Consider the following 17,504-nt stretch of genomic DNA (forward strand, 5'->3'; position numbering starts at 1 on the left):
TTGCATTTCAAGCAACTTTTATTGTATCATTGACATTTATCATTTGTTATCTTAATTCTTCATTATATTACACAGTTTTTTTCTGGAAATTCATTTAATTTGATGCATGTTGTCATGAACTTGTTACTTATGGGGCTCCACACTAGAGAGAGGAATTGCTTTTTTTCTTAAGGAAGAATGGACTCATCTGAATTGGACTGTCAGCTTCTCAAGGGGTTCTTCTGCTTTATTTTGAAGACGTCTTTCTTGACAGGTAGCTACCTTGTTCCAGTCCACAGAGGAAAATTCTGTTAGAGATCTTGTCATTGCCCGTACTAAAACCGCATCTTCGGGGTTCTCAAACGGTACTCTGCAAAAAGAACACAGCAAATGTCCATTATCTGAATGTTTCCAAACTACTTTGGAACTAATATACAACACAGTGTAGAAAGTGAAGTTGGCAGTCATGATGACACTAACAGTGAGGATTTAAAAATTTAAAATTTTCAGAAGGTTTTCTTCTTCTACCAAATTTCAGAAAGCAAAACAAAATGAGAAAAGGTTAGAATCACAGGATTCTAATGGGGAAAAATCAGGTATAAGTTATTTAAAATACATTTATAGTAAACTTAAAGCAAAATAATATTTTTCAGTTTTTTTCCCACAAAAATTATAATTGTATACTTTTAATACTCTGGTTCAGTGGACATGATTCAAGCAATTTGATACCGATTAATGCAAATGCACATTTATTTTGCTGTGTATCTTTTAACTAGCCCTCAGGCAAATCTCCATGCTCCAAGCTCTGAATCCAGAACACTGTGAGCTTGTGTTGTTCGTGTATCCTGCCACAGCTGTAGTCTGGGAGAGGAAAGCGTCAGATGCGCATCAATGTAGGATCGAGAAGGACTTTGTGTTAGACCAAAACCTTCCAACTCAGATACAATATTAAATCTTATAAGAACTTATTTCTTAGAGGTCATTTTATAAGAACTTATTTCTTAGAGGTGTACCAGTAGTAACACACACCTAATATGAACCACAGGACTATCTCCACCAAGCTTAAAGCACTTTGCCATGAAAAGCACCTTGCAAAGCTTCAGCATGTACATAAATAAGACTCGAGGAAGCCGTACATCCATTCTACCAATGAGGACAGCTAACTCCACTGAAAGCAGGTAAGAATTATTCTTTCAACACAAATTAGCTTGATTTTAAATAGCTGGATGCAGTACTGTCAGAGGATACGTAGGATATGTAGGGTTTTATTATTTCCTTCAATGCATTTTTCAAATCTTTTCATATGTAAAGCTAGAAAGTAAAACCAAGCCTGACATCTAAAGTTTGTAAATTTACTCTTATAAAGATTGCATCTACAATGTCATCACATAAAAATGCAACCTTTCTCCTGCCTCAATCAAGACAAAGATAACCAAGGTAAGTTTTGCATTTATTTCCATGATTTTGAAACTGAAAAGAATAAAAAAAATCAAGTACAGACTAAAAAAGTTTCGTTCTTCAAGTCACAATGTTTTTCAGAGAGTATGTATTTTTGAACAGCCACTCAGGGGAATGTTTTCTGGGCCATAATATAGAACAGATATTCTGATGCTCTAATACGTAGAGCATGTTTTTTCTAGTGATCAGCATTTGATCTTACAAATAAATGGCAGTTGTATGTACCCAGTTCCAAATGTGGAATACCTTTCAATATTAAATTTCAGACACCAGCGGGTAGGCTGTCTCATCAGAATAGTATAGAGTTGCAACTATATTAAATACAAAGGCCTGAAATTTCTCTGAAAAGCTCATTTTTGCTGGATGTTTTCTCTGGTTAGGGTATTTTTTAGGCACAAGAAGAGGAAATTCAGTAAATGCTTCAGAGATGCAAAAGGAAAATAAATCAAAAAAATGACTTACTTATTTGTGTTATCTGCAAATTCACAACCTATAACAAAAAGTTCAAATTAAGACATTAACGGCTGTACAGCAGTTTGAGTAGCTCAGGATTACCATCCTGATCCTAATTTGCTTGTTCAAATTAATTGAAAACTAGCAGATTATTTGAAATGTTTAAGATCATAACATAACTTTTGTTATCAGAAAGTACTGTGGAAGCAAATACCTGTCAGAATTTTTTTAAGTTTATGTAGTTCTCTTATTCCCCATAGACATACATTTCCAGGCTTTTTTTCTTTCACAGAAAATGATGCCACTCTCTCTCTAAGTGAATGATTGCATAGTAGAGATAAAGACAACTGTACGCCTACTTTGATAATCATCAGCAAAACAAATAAATTATTATATATTATCAAACTATCCTCCTTTTCTCAGCCTCTCCAAAATTACTGTTAAATATATTGCTTTCAGCTTTACTATTGTGATATATACATTTAAAAAAACTTGCAGATATTTTATTACTTTCCAAACTTCATCTACACTACTTTTTAAAATGCTATGATTTCATCTATACACAATATTGGTTTTCTTATCTTTAAAACATCAAAAAAGCAGACAAGATTTCAAGGTTTGTTCTGGATTGTGATATAATACAAGTCACAAGGTTCCTGGTGGTATTCACCTGCTTTCTTGTGCCCAGGTCATGCTGTCTTCCAGATCTGAATGTTATAAGAACTCTAAAAATTGCCTTATATGCTATTATAAGACATCATTAAAATATTCTCAGCTTTTAAAGCACAAAAAGGAATCTACTCATAAAACTAGCACAATAAATTTTAAAACACTAGAAGAAAATACTTTCTTTGAGATTATTTTATGAAAGCACTAGAGGGCATCAAAAGTCTATGAGGCTGTCACTGGCCTAGAAGTGTATTGAGATGTTTTAAGTTAAATAAAAGTAAAACCAAACACTCGCAAGACACATACTGGGGAAAAAAATGTTGTTTGTTCATCTATCTTTAAAGGTAATTCTGTAACTACAGGGAGTGACTAGAACTTATTTGCCTCAAAACTGTCAGTGTAAGAAGTCATTTGTTTTCTGTTGCTGCTACTATACTTTATGAAGCAATTTGACTGAGTTCCTGATGCATTTTTATTCTATTACTAAAACCAACAACTTCTTATCAGATGAATGAAAAAAAATGTTTCTAATTCTAATCACCTAAAAATGTCTGCTTTTCCTTCTATTATTATAAATACCTGAGGGCATTATCAGTCTTCTGGCTGGGTGAATGCATCTTCTGGATCCCACTGGAGCCCCCAGGGGTGTCTTTACTCTCTTCCCAAAAGCTATTGACTGCACAAGCAGAGACCTTTCAGGGTTATAAAGATGAAATGCTGATTCCCTTTCTCTTTGTGTAACTACTGTTAAGGGGATATAAAAAAAAATGTTTTCTACCAATTGAAAAGGCAGATGCAAAAGGTGATTCACTTTTTTTCTGTGCAGAGTTTTGTAACAATAGCAGTGTAAGTTACATCATTTCACAACAATTCAAAATGGGAACATGGAATGATACTTTCCAAGGCTTTAGGGTGAAGCCCTGTACAATAAAATATTTTTGAGTGCAGTAGGATGACAAGTTTTAAACCAAGAAACTAAAAAGCTAGACTTTTCATACTACTTAAATGAGATCTACTGCAGAAGTCAGTAAAGATTTGGAAGTTTCTTTATGAATAGCAAAATCAAATCCTGGTTTAAGGCCAGTTCAATTCCCACTGGTCAATTACAGAGAAAACTCTTGGAATGCAATCAAGAAAAAAGCTTGAAATTTTCCTGTTTTTCACTTTAATTAAAAATAACTTCAAATTTTAAACAAATAGTTTAAGGCTGTTAAATAAAATCAGGGATAGTAACTTCCATTTGTGAACTTTATACTAATCCAGTACTTCAGCTATGGAACAGAAGTGAGCTAAAGCTTTAGAACAGGTAACTGGCAGAAGCATTTTGAATTCAGGGAAGTTTTGGAGTCATAGTGTCTAGGGGACCAATTAGAAAGGAACTGCAGTAGTCATGCCTGAAGGTAACAGAAGTGTGAGCACATGTCTTCTGTAAAGGCGACAGCCAGGACTGTGCTGTGGTAATGTTCCACAGATGGTGAAGAAGCTTTGTAATGTTAGAGAAATAGCTCACTAAGTGGGAAGTCCAGGAGGCAGCTTGATACAAATAATTGCAAGTCTTAATCCAGGACTGATTACAGTAGAACTGTATTTGGAGATTAAGTCCAGGAAGTTTTACGGAAGTGTTTCTAGACATGTAAGTGCAACACATATTTTTCAGAACATTAAGCTTCATTCATCCCTCCCCAGTCTAAAGTGATCATTAGTAACACAGTCTGACAGACGTGTTAAGCACAGCTGTAACATGAGACCAAATACTCGAGACTGGAGGTACCAGTGCAAAATGGCAGGGTAAGCAAATGGCCACATGGTCACATCCAGCAGCTCCTCATCAACCCCTGCCACATCCTGTGGCCCATCCACCATCTTTCCTTCATGACAGAGCTGCACAGTCTTCAGCACCTGCAGATGTTCTGCATCTGCCTTGCTCAAGTCCTACATCCTGATTCTCTTAGAGGCTGGGAGCAGGTTTTCAAGATGGCCCTGTTTTTCCTTGCTACCTTCTTCTAAGGTAGAGCTGGAGCAGAGCCCTTTCTCAGGGCTCTCGAGTAATTTTCAATCCACTTGCCAATCAAATAGCTTTCCAAACACCAGAGGCAAAAATCACAAAAGGTGATTTTCTGGGTTCATTTTGACATTTTATGGATTCACTGATTTCACTTCTGGCTTTTCTTAAGACATTTTTTTCTGTTGAATTTACAATAGACAATCTGTGAAAGAGCTCATGATGATTTATGAATATTTATATTTGAAATCATAGTCTGAATTTTCCTCATCAAGAAATTTGCATATTTAAACTGTACAGAAACATGTAGATAGCTGAGGATATTATCCATACCTAAGTAAAAATGCTCACCCATGTGAATATGCCAGTGAGAATGCACAAATGTAGGTACATGTTTCTAAGCACAGGCTTTTATCTGTCTTACCCAAATAGACCAAGACACGAGAAAAGCATACACAGTTTAAGATGACAGAAATCAAAAGCCTTTGACAAAGTAAACTGTTTATGCCATGCAAACTCTGTTTACTTGACAAATCTTGCAAAAAATGGGTATCTGCTCATTAGACCTTTCGCTATATCAAAAAATGCATGTAAAAGAACAGGCAAGATAATTTCACCCGTTTTTCCAAACTGATTAAAATCAAAAGCAACTGTCAATGCTTTGTGAGAAGAGGAAAGCAATCCTTACACTTCCTGTCAAGGAGCTGAACTGAAGGAAGGATGTATATGACATAAAGCCGGTAGTCTGGATCATATGCCAGGGGGTTTTGGAATAGGTCTGCAAAATGTATACAGAAAAAAGAAACAATGTCACAAAAAAAACAAACCCAGCAAAAGAACAAAAGCTTTGCAAGGCAGGAAAATTAAAGATCGCTAGGAACCAAAGATTTTGTACAAAATATTATCAATTCAAATTGTTCTTATGCTGGGCAAACAACGCACAGTCTCTTTACAGGCATGAAATAACTAAACATGGACTTCATGCAAAACAACACAGGCAAGAACTGAGTAAAGGTGTCATCGTGCACTCCAAACCTTCGAGGTTTTTTTCTGTTTTTCAGGATATACATAAAAAAACGCATTAGATGCTTGCCTTTGATTTTCTTATGTATTGTTAGCTGATGTCTATTTTAAATAACAGTGGTCTTTTAAGTGTGACAGCTTAAAGGTAAGACATAAAAGTTGTAGGGGGAGGGAGTTATTAAAAGCAGGTGAGCTTTAGGACACCTAAGGCTTTTTCAGAGCTGATATAAAGGTGCTTTATCCCATAGACACAATATAAAATGCAAATACCCAGTCTTGTGATGTTTGAAAACTCAAGAAACTTAAGAGTAAAATGTTTAATGTGATCTAAGTTCTTTAGAACCTGGGACCCCCTTAGCTTACCTTGAGATACTAAGCTGCAAAAGACCATTAGCAACTTGACTACAATGCTTATGTTCAGGTTCACTTTACCTGTATAGCCAAACCTTTGCAACACAGAGACAGTTATCAATCCCGTGCTGCTGCTTTGCCAAATGTGGAACACTTACCTAGCTGAATGCCAAATTAGTTTATTTCAGGACAGTGATATCTAGGGTCGATTAAAATAGAAACTGGCTCATTCCCAGATTAGCTAACAAACAAACAAACAAGTGTTGTTAGGTGGGGCTTTTTTCCTAAATCAAAGACATAATAATTCTATTTTTCTCCTTTAACAAATGCCGTTCTTCTAAGACAGTAAAAATAATCAGGATGCTGCCACCTTGAGATCAGAGGAGAGAAAAAAAAAATCTTAATGATTTTGACAATTCTGATACAATTCTGACAAAATTCTGCTATACAGATCTGCTTTTCTCTTTTTGAGGAGAGGCTGTAGCTAATACTCACTCTAGGGTAAAAAATCCTGTTACATGTAATTTTAGCAGTTGGGGGGGGGAAGATGGTATTACAGAAGCAAATAAGAGATAGTAGAAGAAGAAAAAAGTCTGAAAGTATTCCAAATGGGTTTCTGAACTACAAGGTGCCATTTCATGTTCTTCAGGACAAGTATGATTGCCGAAGGGAGCTCAGTGCTCGATGCGATTTACCAGATATTTTGAGGATGCAGTAAGGCTGGAACAGGCATTTTTGCTATCTCCTGCACAGAAAACACCTGTTCACGTGTTTAGAGGAGAACTTAAAATATTTTAATTCTTAAACAAATTGTTATAAGTCACTGACTTGAAATTAGTAAGAAACCCACAAGGTGGCAGCAAAAGAAAGTTCCATTTTTACTGAACAAAGTAGTATATAGCTATTTTTTTCCAGAAAGCATTGATCAGAAAGAATATTATGCATATATCTGATAATTCTGTTCTTGAGACAAGAAAATATGCAATAGCATTCCAGAGATAAAAATGTTTCAGAAAGATCTCTAAAAATAGGTATGTTTGGTAGTGGAATGGAATAAGGATTCAAAAGAGATTTTTCCAAGGCACAAACCAGGGGTGATACTAAGCACTTGTGAATCTGGATGCTACTTGGATCACGTCTCTCCTCATCAACACTGATTTGTAGGATTTTTTTAGAGAATGTGAATTTTTTTACTGCTTATTTTTACAGTAAATCCAACCATTGTACAGATCAAGATGGTCTTGTTTTACAGAACATCTGGGATTAATTCCTGGCTCAGCTATCTACTTTCTTGTCAAGGTCATGCAGTTTTACTTCTACAAATGAGGGATAATGCTTTCTTCCTCCACAGTTTTGTCTGTTCTCTCTATTTGGAGTGTAGGAAAACAGTGTGCCTATGCCACACGGGGCAGAAACATAGCGAAGAACACAGTTTTCTGAGGTCTAGCAGCAGGATGTTATCAGCTGAGTACAATAAATCAGTTGAGACAATTTACAGAATATGTAACAAAAGTCTTGGATTCCAAAAGGGAGATGTGAGCACAAGGCGAGCCCATAAAGAAACCCTCTGTATCTCCCAAAGGCTGCAGTTGTGAGCAACATGTGCAGTAAATCTTTCAAAGCTGAGTGTCTTCCCTAAAGGCCTGGTGAAGGATGGTGTTCTGCTCCACATCCAGTGCAGGGCAGTGGCTAAAAATCACAAGAGAGCCTTCAAGAAGAGAAATGCAACATTTTGGCAGCTGGATGCTACTCCTGAAGTGAACAATAATAGTGTGTTTTAATAGTTCTGTTGTCCCCAAGAACTACAAAATTATAAAATCTTGTTAAGCATCCAGGAGCTCGGCTGAAGGCTAGCAAGTGTTTGGTTTTTTCTTAAATGAGATTGTCTGGCAATAAAAAAGATCTACCTCATAACAGTGAGAACTGCCACTGGTTTTGTTTTATAAAAGTTAGTTATGGGCACAGCCCTTTTCAGAGCTACACAATGCAAATTCTGCACCCATTTCATATTTCTTAATATTGCAAGGAGTCATAGAAATTATATAGTAATATGATATGATATATAGGATATGACTTTAAAAATTTATTTTGTTCATTTGTAAATTACTGATGTAATTTACTTCAAATGTGACTATTTTATTAAACAAATAGAGTACTGGTAACTTGAGAACTCATTATTATGAAATCTCCTTGAAACAAACACATTAACAATTTTTTCATGACTGCAAAGGTCAAGAAGAAATAACTTTAAAGTTATGGTTATTAAGGTTATTAAGCTTCTTCCACTGTTACTGTTTACTCTGGTAGAAATCTTTGAACTTTTTTTTAATTAGGGTAGATTGGTATATTTTATATATTGTTTGATTGCTCTTTCAAACACTTCCTTTTCTATGGTGCTGGCCAGTCCAATTTGCACCCAGTTTTCACTATGCCTTTGTGACTGCCATTCATAATAACTCAGCAGCACTTTAACTATCTGCTATGTATTTCCCACAGATGGTTGCAACAAGTACAACAAACTTCCTGTGCTTGTTGAAGCTCCTTATTAATTTGTAGGGCTAACATTAAATTCAAGTGACTGCACCATTCATACATAGGATGTCTGTCCAGACTTTGCTTAATCACTTCAAACAACTGCATTCTTAAACAGACTATTTTTTCTATCTTGCATATAATGAAAAAATTACTATAATTTGGCTGACATGTTGTCTTCCTAAACACTTGATTTGTTTCTTAGTTTTGGCCCAGTGTCAAGTTCAATTAAAAGTGTACTTTTTAAGTCATATTTTCCTTTCCCACAATCAGACATTCAGTTTTCTGAATGCTTAAGGAGGTGTTATGGCCTGGTGACATTCACCTCCTTAGCCGTCACTAAGGCGTGAAAATCGTTTCCTGTTTTCTCCAAGTACTGAGCGTCTGTCATGGCCTGTGTTGACATTCCTTTAGGAACCACAGAAAACACTGCTTACATTTTCACGTTCAGTATCTTAATAGCATATAATCCTACTTTCCCTGGAGGCTACTTCTTACATTGTAACTTAGTGGCATCAACACTGTCTTTCTTGTGTAACTTAATTTGAAATTTCAGAGATGGCGCTGTTTTCATTTCCAGCCAGTGCATCAGAAAATATGCCACTTAACAGACATTGTTGTGAAGAATACCTAAGTGTACTTATTTTTAGATTCTAGAAATCCACAGTCTGCCAAAAAGATGCAGAAAGGGAGTTCTATAAGCAACAGAATTAATAAGGCAGGAATTTGGGTTCTATAACCTATCACTCACAGTCCCAACAACAATAACATCTATTTTTCAACTCTACCTCTATGATAATCTCACTCCCATGTTCCTTTACAAAGAGGCAGCAGTAAACTGCTTGACACCCTCCAAGCTACTCCTCCAGGATATTGGCTAGGCAGCAGCCAAAAAGAGTTAACTTCTGAACTCACTTAGCAGGTTTTCTCAGTTGAGGTACTCTTTGTGGAATTTTCATGTCCTAGAGATCTCTTTCTTGAGATTTGTCAAATTTGGTTGAAATTTCTAATTAGTTTCAAAAGCTATTGGCAAATGATGCAGAAACAGGCAAGAAACATCCCGATAAGAAACTAAAAAGCTACTAGTTGCTGTTCTGCAGAATAAAAATAAGGTATTACTTAGAGTATGCAAGCTTATCATTCCTTTCAATTCCTTCACTGTTTTGCCAAGTTTCTTTAACTCGTTGTTGTGAAGAAACAGAATTTGTAACGAACATAAGTGTTTCAGAGCACCTGAAATGAAATGAAATGAAAAATAATTAATCATTCTCACCATAACAGACTGCTTCTATTAGATAATTATTCTGTTATGCTGCACACTGAATTTGATATTTTAGTTATCTATCTATGCTTGCCTTTTGGTAACACACGGCATGAGATACTAATTTAAAAAAAAATTAGAGATATTCAATATCCCTTTCATATTTCTAACCACATCCTTTAAACACAGGCCTAACTTTTTTTCATTCCAGTTCTTTCCATTTGCCCACGTTACCCTTGCATCAACAAATCAGCATCAACTGCAAACTCTCTTGTTCCTCCCTTCCTTACTCCTATATCCCAGTAATCCTTGATTAATTCACTTCCTTTTACCTTGACCTAATATTACCTTTGCCTCACAATAATATATCACCTTTGCCTCTCAAATAATAAATAGTGAATTCCTTAGAAAATAGTTCAGTTTCAAGTAATTACTGACATATTAAAAAGTTATTACAAAATATTGTTGTGGCTGTCCCAGGCTATTTGTTCATATTTTCACACCACATCAGGATTGGACACCACATTTTCCAAATTCTATACCATGTTTCCTACCCACATTTCCCTATAAAGGACACCCTTCTGTTTAACCACATTTTGTTATCATCTCTATTGTCTCTTTTATCCATGTTTGTATTTCGAAGATTAATTTTTCTCAAAATCTCACAGAAACTAATCAATATCATTAATCCCTGCATTTTATAGGGACAGAGAAAAATAAAGTATTTACATTTAAAATGTCTAAAATATACAGAAATTTATTATGTTTTGGCCTCTTTGTTCACAAACTCATGAGTCTGGTACAGCCACTTTCATTTACAACAGCAAGCAAAACAGAAATAGAAGACAAATGCAAATTTTGAAATAAAATAAGTTTGGCATTAACTTTGCAAAATACTTCTGGTTATAAATTCTCAATATGCAATATGTGCATGTAAGATCAAAAATATTTTACAATTGCCTGACATAAAGTGAATGACATTTCATCCCTTAGACCTGGATAAACATATCACCTTATTGCCACTCAAGTATCCTGGAACAATTAAATATCTAATAATTAACATGTATTGTTATGCATATATAGGAGCTTTCAACCAGTAGGTTACTTGTTATCATCAAGTTGTATAAATTTTAATGCCAGTACATAGAAAAGAAAGTATAGGCCTCTGCTCAACAACCTAAAAAGGGAATATTGGTACCTGATATATCTGTCAGTTCATTATTGTTGAGGTAGAGTTCAGTCAAGCAATAGTTTTTGATCAAGAAATTTAAATCTTGTATCTGAAATTAGAGTTAGGCAAACTATTATATGTCAATCTAAATGTAATATTGGAGAATTATAAACATGGTCTCTTGAAAACTGCATAACTACAGGTAGTTTCTTATATTTCTGTTTAAGACTTGGTTTAAGGATTCTTTTGACAGCTGAACCTTCATTAGAAATACTAATTACACATCAAACACATGCAGTACAGCCATACCTAAAACAAATGTGCTTTGCTCTGTGCATCAACAGTATCTGAAAGCTGGAAGGAAGAGCATAAGGCAGAGGTTTTTCCACTCACTTGTATAGCGGTGTTTCCCTGTCTTTGACAAGTATAGATTTTAGGGTCACCTGAAATTTACTTTTTTTGTGATAAAACTACTGAACACATAAAAACACGCTTCCTCTATTACAGCATTTAAGTGACACTTCTCCTAAGAAAAGCCACTGAGTGGCTATTCCACACAAGTTATATAGAAAAACAGAAGAATGCTCTTTGTTACTGCTTAGGTAAAAAACTGAGATCTGGGCAAAAATCAGATTGATTTATCTTTTATGGTCAGCAAGATTAGTTCTGCTTAGTCATTAGGCCATTTCTTCTTATTTAGCGTCCTTTAGAAATACAAGGAAAAGCCTTATTATACCTGTGTTCAATCTTTTAATGTATCTATACTTTTGCTTTTTTTGAAAATAGTTGGATAACCACAGATCTTTTGATGAAGTTGACATAAGATGCCATATAATTGATGTTAGCCTGGGGCAGCAGATATACATACACTCCAAAGAGACATGGAATGTAAATTTATTTTTCCTGCTGCTCACAGATCTACTTATTTACCTGAGCAGGCAACTCTGGTGTTTTAAGAAGTTGAGCTCACTCTGAAAGTCATGTAAACTACTGTACAATAAGATAGTTAAAAGCAGGTTAGAATTCTTGGTGTTTTATTATTTTTCTTGCTTTTTAATTACCAGTGGCTAATGGTGAAAGTTTAGATTCAATTCAACCATTTAGTAGTGGTTGGCTATGGATATGGAGATTTCTAAATCAGATAATTCTACTGGTCAAGGAGATGATTTGTGTAACATACAATGTGCTTACAATTGGCTGGAAACTGTACTGTGTCGAGATTTTGACAGAGCATTGTCTCAAAACCCATACAGGATAGAATAAATACTATAATCTGGATTTGCACAGAAGGAGAAAGTAAGGCATATGGCTTGTGTAACTGGTTTAGGGCCATCACTCCATTGGAAACATGAGAAATTCATGTGGTCCCACTCTAACCACTCGCCTGGAAATCTCGTAAGTCCAACAAGTTTAGGTGACACAGTGACCTGTGTAACAGCAGCAGACACCCCATCATCCCGAGCATTCCAGTGCTGCTTCCCATGCACAGGGAGAAGCTCATTTCAAAGAGTTGTATGTCACCCTTTTGTGCATGAGGGCAAACAGGAGCCTCACTTCGACCACCATCCTGCCAGGAAATAAACTCTGCATGTCTGCAAGGGCGTGAAACAAGAGCTACGCGTTTCCTGCCGTCCACTCCTGTCCTATAACCACATCACCCCTCGGTCTGTTCCAAGAGCTGCCGCTCTGCTGGGCAGGGGACACCAGCTACATTGGGAACTGCTTGCTTTTTATTGCTAAGGAATTAGCACAAAACCTCAGCTTCTTAAATAAACACAATTTATAAATCTGATGTGAATCTAAAGGAAAATATATTAGCTTAAACTCTGGGATGTTTAAAAAAAAAATATTTTCTCACAGTTAAATATGCCTGGAAATTAAAAATAATTTATTAGCTTGACAATTATATAATGCTTTATGCTAGAAAAAAATTAAAAATAATAATCAGGGAGCATAGATGCACTGTTCTGCTCTTTAAATGAATATCTTATTACCTTATTGTTGTTAAGCCACAAATACTTTAACCTATTAAACTGTGAGAGACTTGGGACACTTCTTAGTCCTCTGGTGGAAGAAAAGAAAAAGAGACAAATTTCTTAACAAGAGCGCTTAATAATTTTACAAACAGTTTAATTTTTTTATAAATAATATTATACAAGAAATAAAAAGGTACACTCCTTACAAGTTATATCAGAGAAAGACAAAAAGAACAAGATGGCAGAGACAGTGTAAGCATTTTACACACTTGCAAGCAACAAAATAAGTAATAAATTAATTGTTTTTCCATAATAGCATTTATTTTCTCAGGGAGTCGGAGTGCTGTGTACTTTGTAGTTTGGAAATCCTGCTCAGAACACAGGAGGAGAAATTTAGCACACTGAGGACACAAATCTAAAAGGAAAATTGCTTTGAAGGTGCAGTGGGGATTGTCCAGCCATAGTGCCAGAGAAGCCAACAGAAGCCAGACACCGAGCACAACAATGCACATCTCTTATTATTTTTCATATTAGTGCATATTGTGAAATCTTTTGCCCTTTTCTCACTCCTCTCCTGCTCTCACATAAACTTAGTACATCCACTAAGGCTGAAACTATCTCCCATGTGCCAGTAGGGCTTTTTGTTTAATTGTGTATCTAGCACTTTGAGCTTGCTAGTGTACTATAAATAACAAATTACACAGAATATTACTGAGCTGCTGAGTAATTTTCACTAATTGCTCATCTTGATTTTTCATTGTTTTAAATAAATATTCTTAATTGCCACTAGAATAATTGTAGATTACCTTTATATTACAAATTTTAATTGACATAATAAAAATTTCCTTGTGGATTTTAATGTGTTGCAAGACTGGGACCAGTGTTTCAGAAAGAACGAACAGAATTGATAAAAATTAACCTCACATCATCAGCCTAAAATCATGTTTGTTTTCCAGCTGTGAAGCCTAGTCTCTAGCTTCCCATGTTGGTTTTTTTTGTTTGTTTTTTTCAACACACCCTCCAGGTATAGACACCTTTTTTGATCTTGCATTTGAAAATAAAAACTCTGTCAAAAGCAAACCCTGCAAAGTTGAGGTGCTGTACCTTTAGTGTCCTTTATTTCAGAAAGTCAGATTATCCCATGCTGTTACTTCATTAAACACTTCATTTAACTTCTTCAGATAATTTATAAAAACTAACTCTCCAAATACATACTTTTGTGTCTATTGTCACAAGTGACCAGAAAAGACATTGCTGCAAGTGGCACAGACAGGCAGATGACTGTTGACAGGACATACAGAACTCTTACAGAGTTACTATCTAATTCTCCTGTAAACCCCTGCACTACTTTTCAGGAAGCAAAGCCAAAATTTCCTCATATTCTTTGTCACTGCCATTCTATATCTAGTTTACAGGTTTACATTTTAATTGGCTTTACTCCCTGTCTAACAGCCTCATTTTGACTATCTCCAAGCCTTGATCTGTTTTTTTTTTGGTAGTATTTAAGGCATTTAATTTGCCCCAGGTAGAGCTTAATTCCTCTAACATTTTTAAAAGAGCCTGTCCCTTTCTAGATGCCTTCCAAACTTTGTATGTCTTTTATAAACTGATCCTTTTTGGCCTGCAGCACTCTTTTTCTACCTACTGCTAAGTTAATCAGTTTTCCTAGGATGACAGCTTTCAGTGTCCAAATTTACATTGTTTCATGTCCCTTTAAGAGTAGTGTTTTAAAAAATATAAACTCATTCCCTCTTATTTGATTGACTTTAATTATTATTTTTTTACTTTCTTATTTCAGCCAGCAGAAAAATATGTCAAACCAACAGTTAAGGAGGCATGGTCTGATACTGAGTTTGGCTGTACTTCTATAAGCTGGTATAGAATAAAAGGAGTTCACTTCTATCCAATCATCAAAGAAGCCATCTTGCATCATCGTCTCAAAATGGTTTCATGGGAAGACAAATCACTTCTATATCTGCCATCTGAACATTTCTTTTTATTTATACAAAAACTATGGCCAGTGAGGGCATACATTCAAGCATTTAAAATCAAAAAATGTGCCTAATAAGACTGTATACACAGTCTTAATTATCTTACGCGTACACATTATAGTCATTTTCTTGTCTTGTTTAGAATATATATATGTATCTTGTAATTTTTTTGTTATTTAAACTTCACCCTTAATTTTTATGTTTTCTTCTTTCTAAAATGTTTATTTAAAAGAAATTTGACAGTAACTACATGCTTTAAGTTTACTTTTCACAAAGCATCAAATACCTTCCAGTGTAAATCAAGAGATGTGATAAGGAATTCAAACACACTAGTGGACACATTTAGATTTTCAATACCACCTGATTTCCACTAAAAACAAGCTAGACAACGTTGAGATTCCATAATACTTTTTTTTTTTTCTTCATTCGTTGGACCCAGGACCTTGAAAACCTTGTCCCGGAATTATTAAACTGCATTAGTTCCCCATATATGTTATCAGCCTTACGAACAGTAGATGCAGTCGTGAGGCTGCAAACAGGTATGCAACACTTGGAATTATGCCCTGCCAGAAATTCAAAGCACGCCTTCCAAAAACTTTGAAGTATGTCCTGTCATGCATCCATCCCTCAATGGTAGCCTCTCAGCATGTTCATACTACAACATACACCTCTATCAACCTAGATCACCCACAGGTTCATGAAAGCTTTGCCTTCCTTCAGCATGGCTTCTTCTCCTCATCTGCCCTACATCTCAAGCTATTTCATAAAGCTCTAAGAGGAGATCAGTTCTGTGATCAGTACTGCCTGCCCAAAACAAGCATTCTTGTGCCTGTATTCACTTCATGTTGCCCTGCCCTCCCTTCAGTTCTTAACAGTAGAGATGCAGGTAATTTCAAAGGTGCTACCAATGAGTTTCACTGTTGCAGTAACAGATTTCTTCAGGGAGGTCAAAAATTTGGCAGTCTTTAGACTCCGCAGGTTCTGTGTTTTTACATTTGCCTTCTTGATACTCCTTCCACCCAGCCTTAGGAGCCAGTTAGAACAGGCAGAGATTAGCCATCAAGCCTCATTCCTCTGCTCCTGTGGTAGAAGTTCATGCAGAACTCTATGAACTCACAGATCCTGGAGCAACTCTAGGTTGCTGGAGATGGATTGTGTATCTAGAGCTGAGGCAGGTAACTGCTTCACTGTGAGAACAGCTCTGCTGTGTGTCTTACTGTACCTTCACCATTTCTTCATTCGCAACGTGTATGGACTAGGTACAAATATATTTTACTGGTATTTCACATATAAATGAAGTTCAGAAAGTACCTGATACAGAAAGCACTATGAAAGGTTACAATTTACTGTGTGCTCTACTTTTAGTAAAAGTCAAAAGGACAAACATATTTTACTTACTGTCTAGCCAGATACAATCCTATGACATCCCCATTGCTCTTAAAGCCACAGATCTTCAGCTGGTTTTCTACTGCCTAGCAGTATATAGTACATTTGTCAGCATAATATACTGCATCATTATGGATTCACTACAACATATGCAAATTTAGTGTTTAAAGTAATATGCACAGCAAAAAGAATATCACAGCACCTTGCAAACTGTAATATAGTCTGAGATAAAGATATTAAATTGGCAATCTCTATTTTAAATTGATAAAAATAGTCCAACAATTATGCTAGACTTACACTAATTTTCTTTTCCTGTGGAGAATCATAGTTGATAGACGTGAAATGAGAAAGTAATGTATGGTGACTGTTGACAGGCTTCTCACTCAGGTCAGCCAAACCCATACACGTGATAAACATGAAACTGTTTACTTTGCAATACAGTTGCAACTTCATTCTATGCAACTTTACTATATGCACGACATTCTAAAATTATGCATCCAGTACACTGCTTGTACATTAAACGTTGAAAAACGCAGACACGATTTTTATTTTCAGAGTATATTACTGAAGTGTTCTAATTTGTAAAAGCAGTGAAACCCATTAACAAGAGAATTATGGATCTCTGTTACTAGTGGCTGATAAAAAGTAAAATGTGTATCAGAAGAAATGAGTTTTCTACATGAGCTATTATGCCCAACATCATTAGGATCACTATTGTTTAAACCACAAAACCGATACAACTTTACAAATATAAAACGCCTTGGGAGCACCAACAGGCACGTCGAGAATGGCCTGTATTGGCTGCACAACCACTCCAGTGTGTTCTGGGCATGCTGAATATACACAGGTTAACTTGCAAACGAGGGAGACCTGTGGCACTTTCTGAGCTGAAGCAGCCAAGCACTCCCGGGACTCCACACAGGCCACTTGTTCCACAGAGCGGGTGTGGGACAGTGCCCATTTGCCCAGCACTCGGTACGGCTCCCAGACTGCAGCTGTCACAGAGGGGGAAAACCTGGGACAAATGGCTGCAGTTTTCTGTCTACATGGGCAAAATCTGCCTAGGGAACACTAAGTGTTCTCTGCAGAAAAGCAGCTCGTTTTTCTCTGGAGAAAAGCGACACCCCAAGCGTGCTGATGTCTGTCCCCGGCACAGAGGGACAGACCGATGGCGAGAGTGGAGTGCCAATGGGGAACGCACACCTACTCCAGACAGCACAGATCCCGGGTTCCGAGTTCGACAAGTCAGGAA

General features: G+C 36.1%; 1 protein-coding gene and 1 long non-coding RNA gene across 3 annotated transcripts in view; one reads left to right on the top strand and one right to left on the bottom strand.

The window, feature by feature from the left end:
- Positions 1–17,504, bottom strand: part of LRRC72 (leucine rich repeat containing 72) — a 19,396-nt gene continuing 1,892 nt past the window's right edge. For both annotated transcript variants that reach the window (XM_064675957.1, XM_064675948.1), the window contains exons 3-10: positions 16,265–16,338; positions 12,894–12,963; positions 10,927–11,008; positions 9,587–9,700; positions 5,250–5,339; positions 3,139–3,303; positions 1,900–1,927; positions 1–349 (exon numbers count right to left, since the gene is read on the bottom strand). In XM_064675957.1, the coding sequence (XP_064532027.1) occupies positions 184–349; positions 1,900–1,927; positions 3,139–3,303; positions 5,250–5,339; positions 9,587–9,700; positions 10,927–11,008; positions 12,894–12,963; positions 16,265–16,338 (789 nt within the window). In that variant the 3' untranslated portion in view covers positions 1–183. The remainder of the gene's footprint in view (positions 350–1,899; positions 1,928–3,138; positions 3,304–5,249; positions 5,340–9,586; positions 9,701–10,926; positions 11,009–12,893; positions 12,964–16,264; positions 16,339–17,504) is intronic.
- Positions 16,836–17,504, top strand: part of LOC135424614 (uncharacterized) — a 4,705-nt gene continuing 4,036 nt past the window's right edge. Inside the window, exon 1 of the long non-coding RNA XR_010435282.1 lies at positions 16,836–17,496. This is a non-coding gene — a long non-coding RNA (uncharacterized LOC135424614). The remainder of the gene's footprint in view (positions 17,497–17,504) is intronic.

This window comes from Pseudopipra pipra, chromosome 1, assembly GCF_036250125.1.
Source record: "Pseudopipra pipra isolate bDixPip1 chromosome 1, bDixPip1.hap1, whole genome shotgun sequence".
Classification (NCBI taxonomy): domain Eukaryota; kingdom Metazoa; phylum Chordata; class Aves; order Passeriformes; family Pipridae; genus Pseudopipra; species Pseudopipra pipra.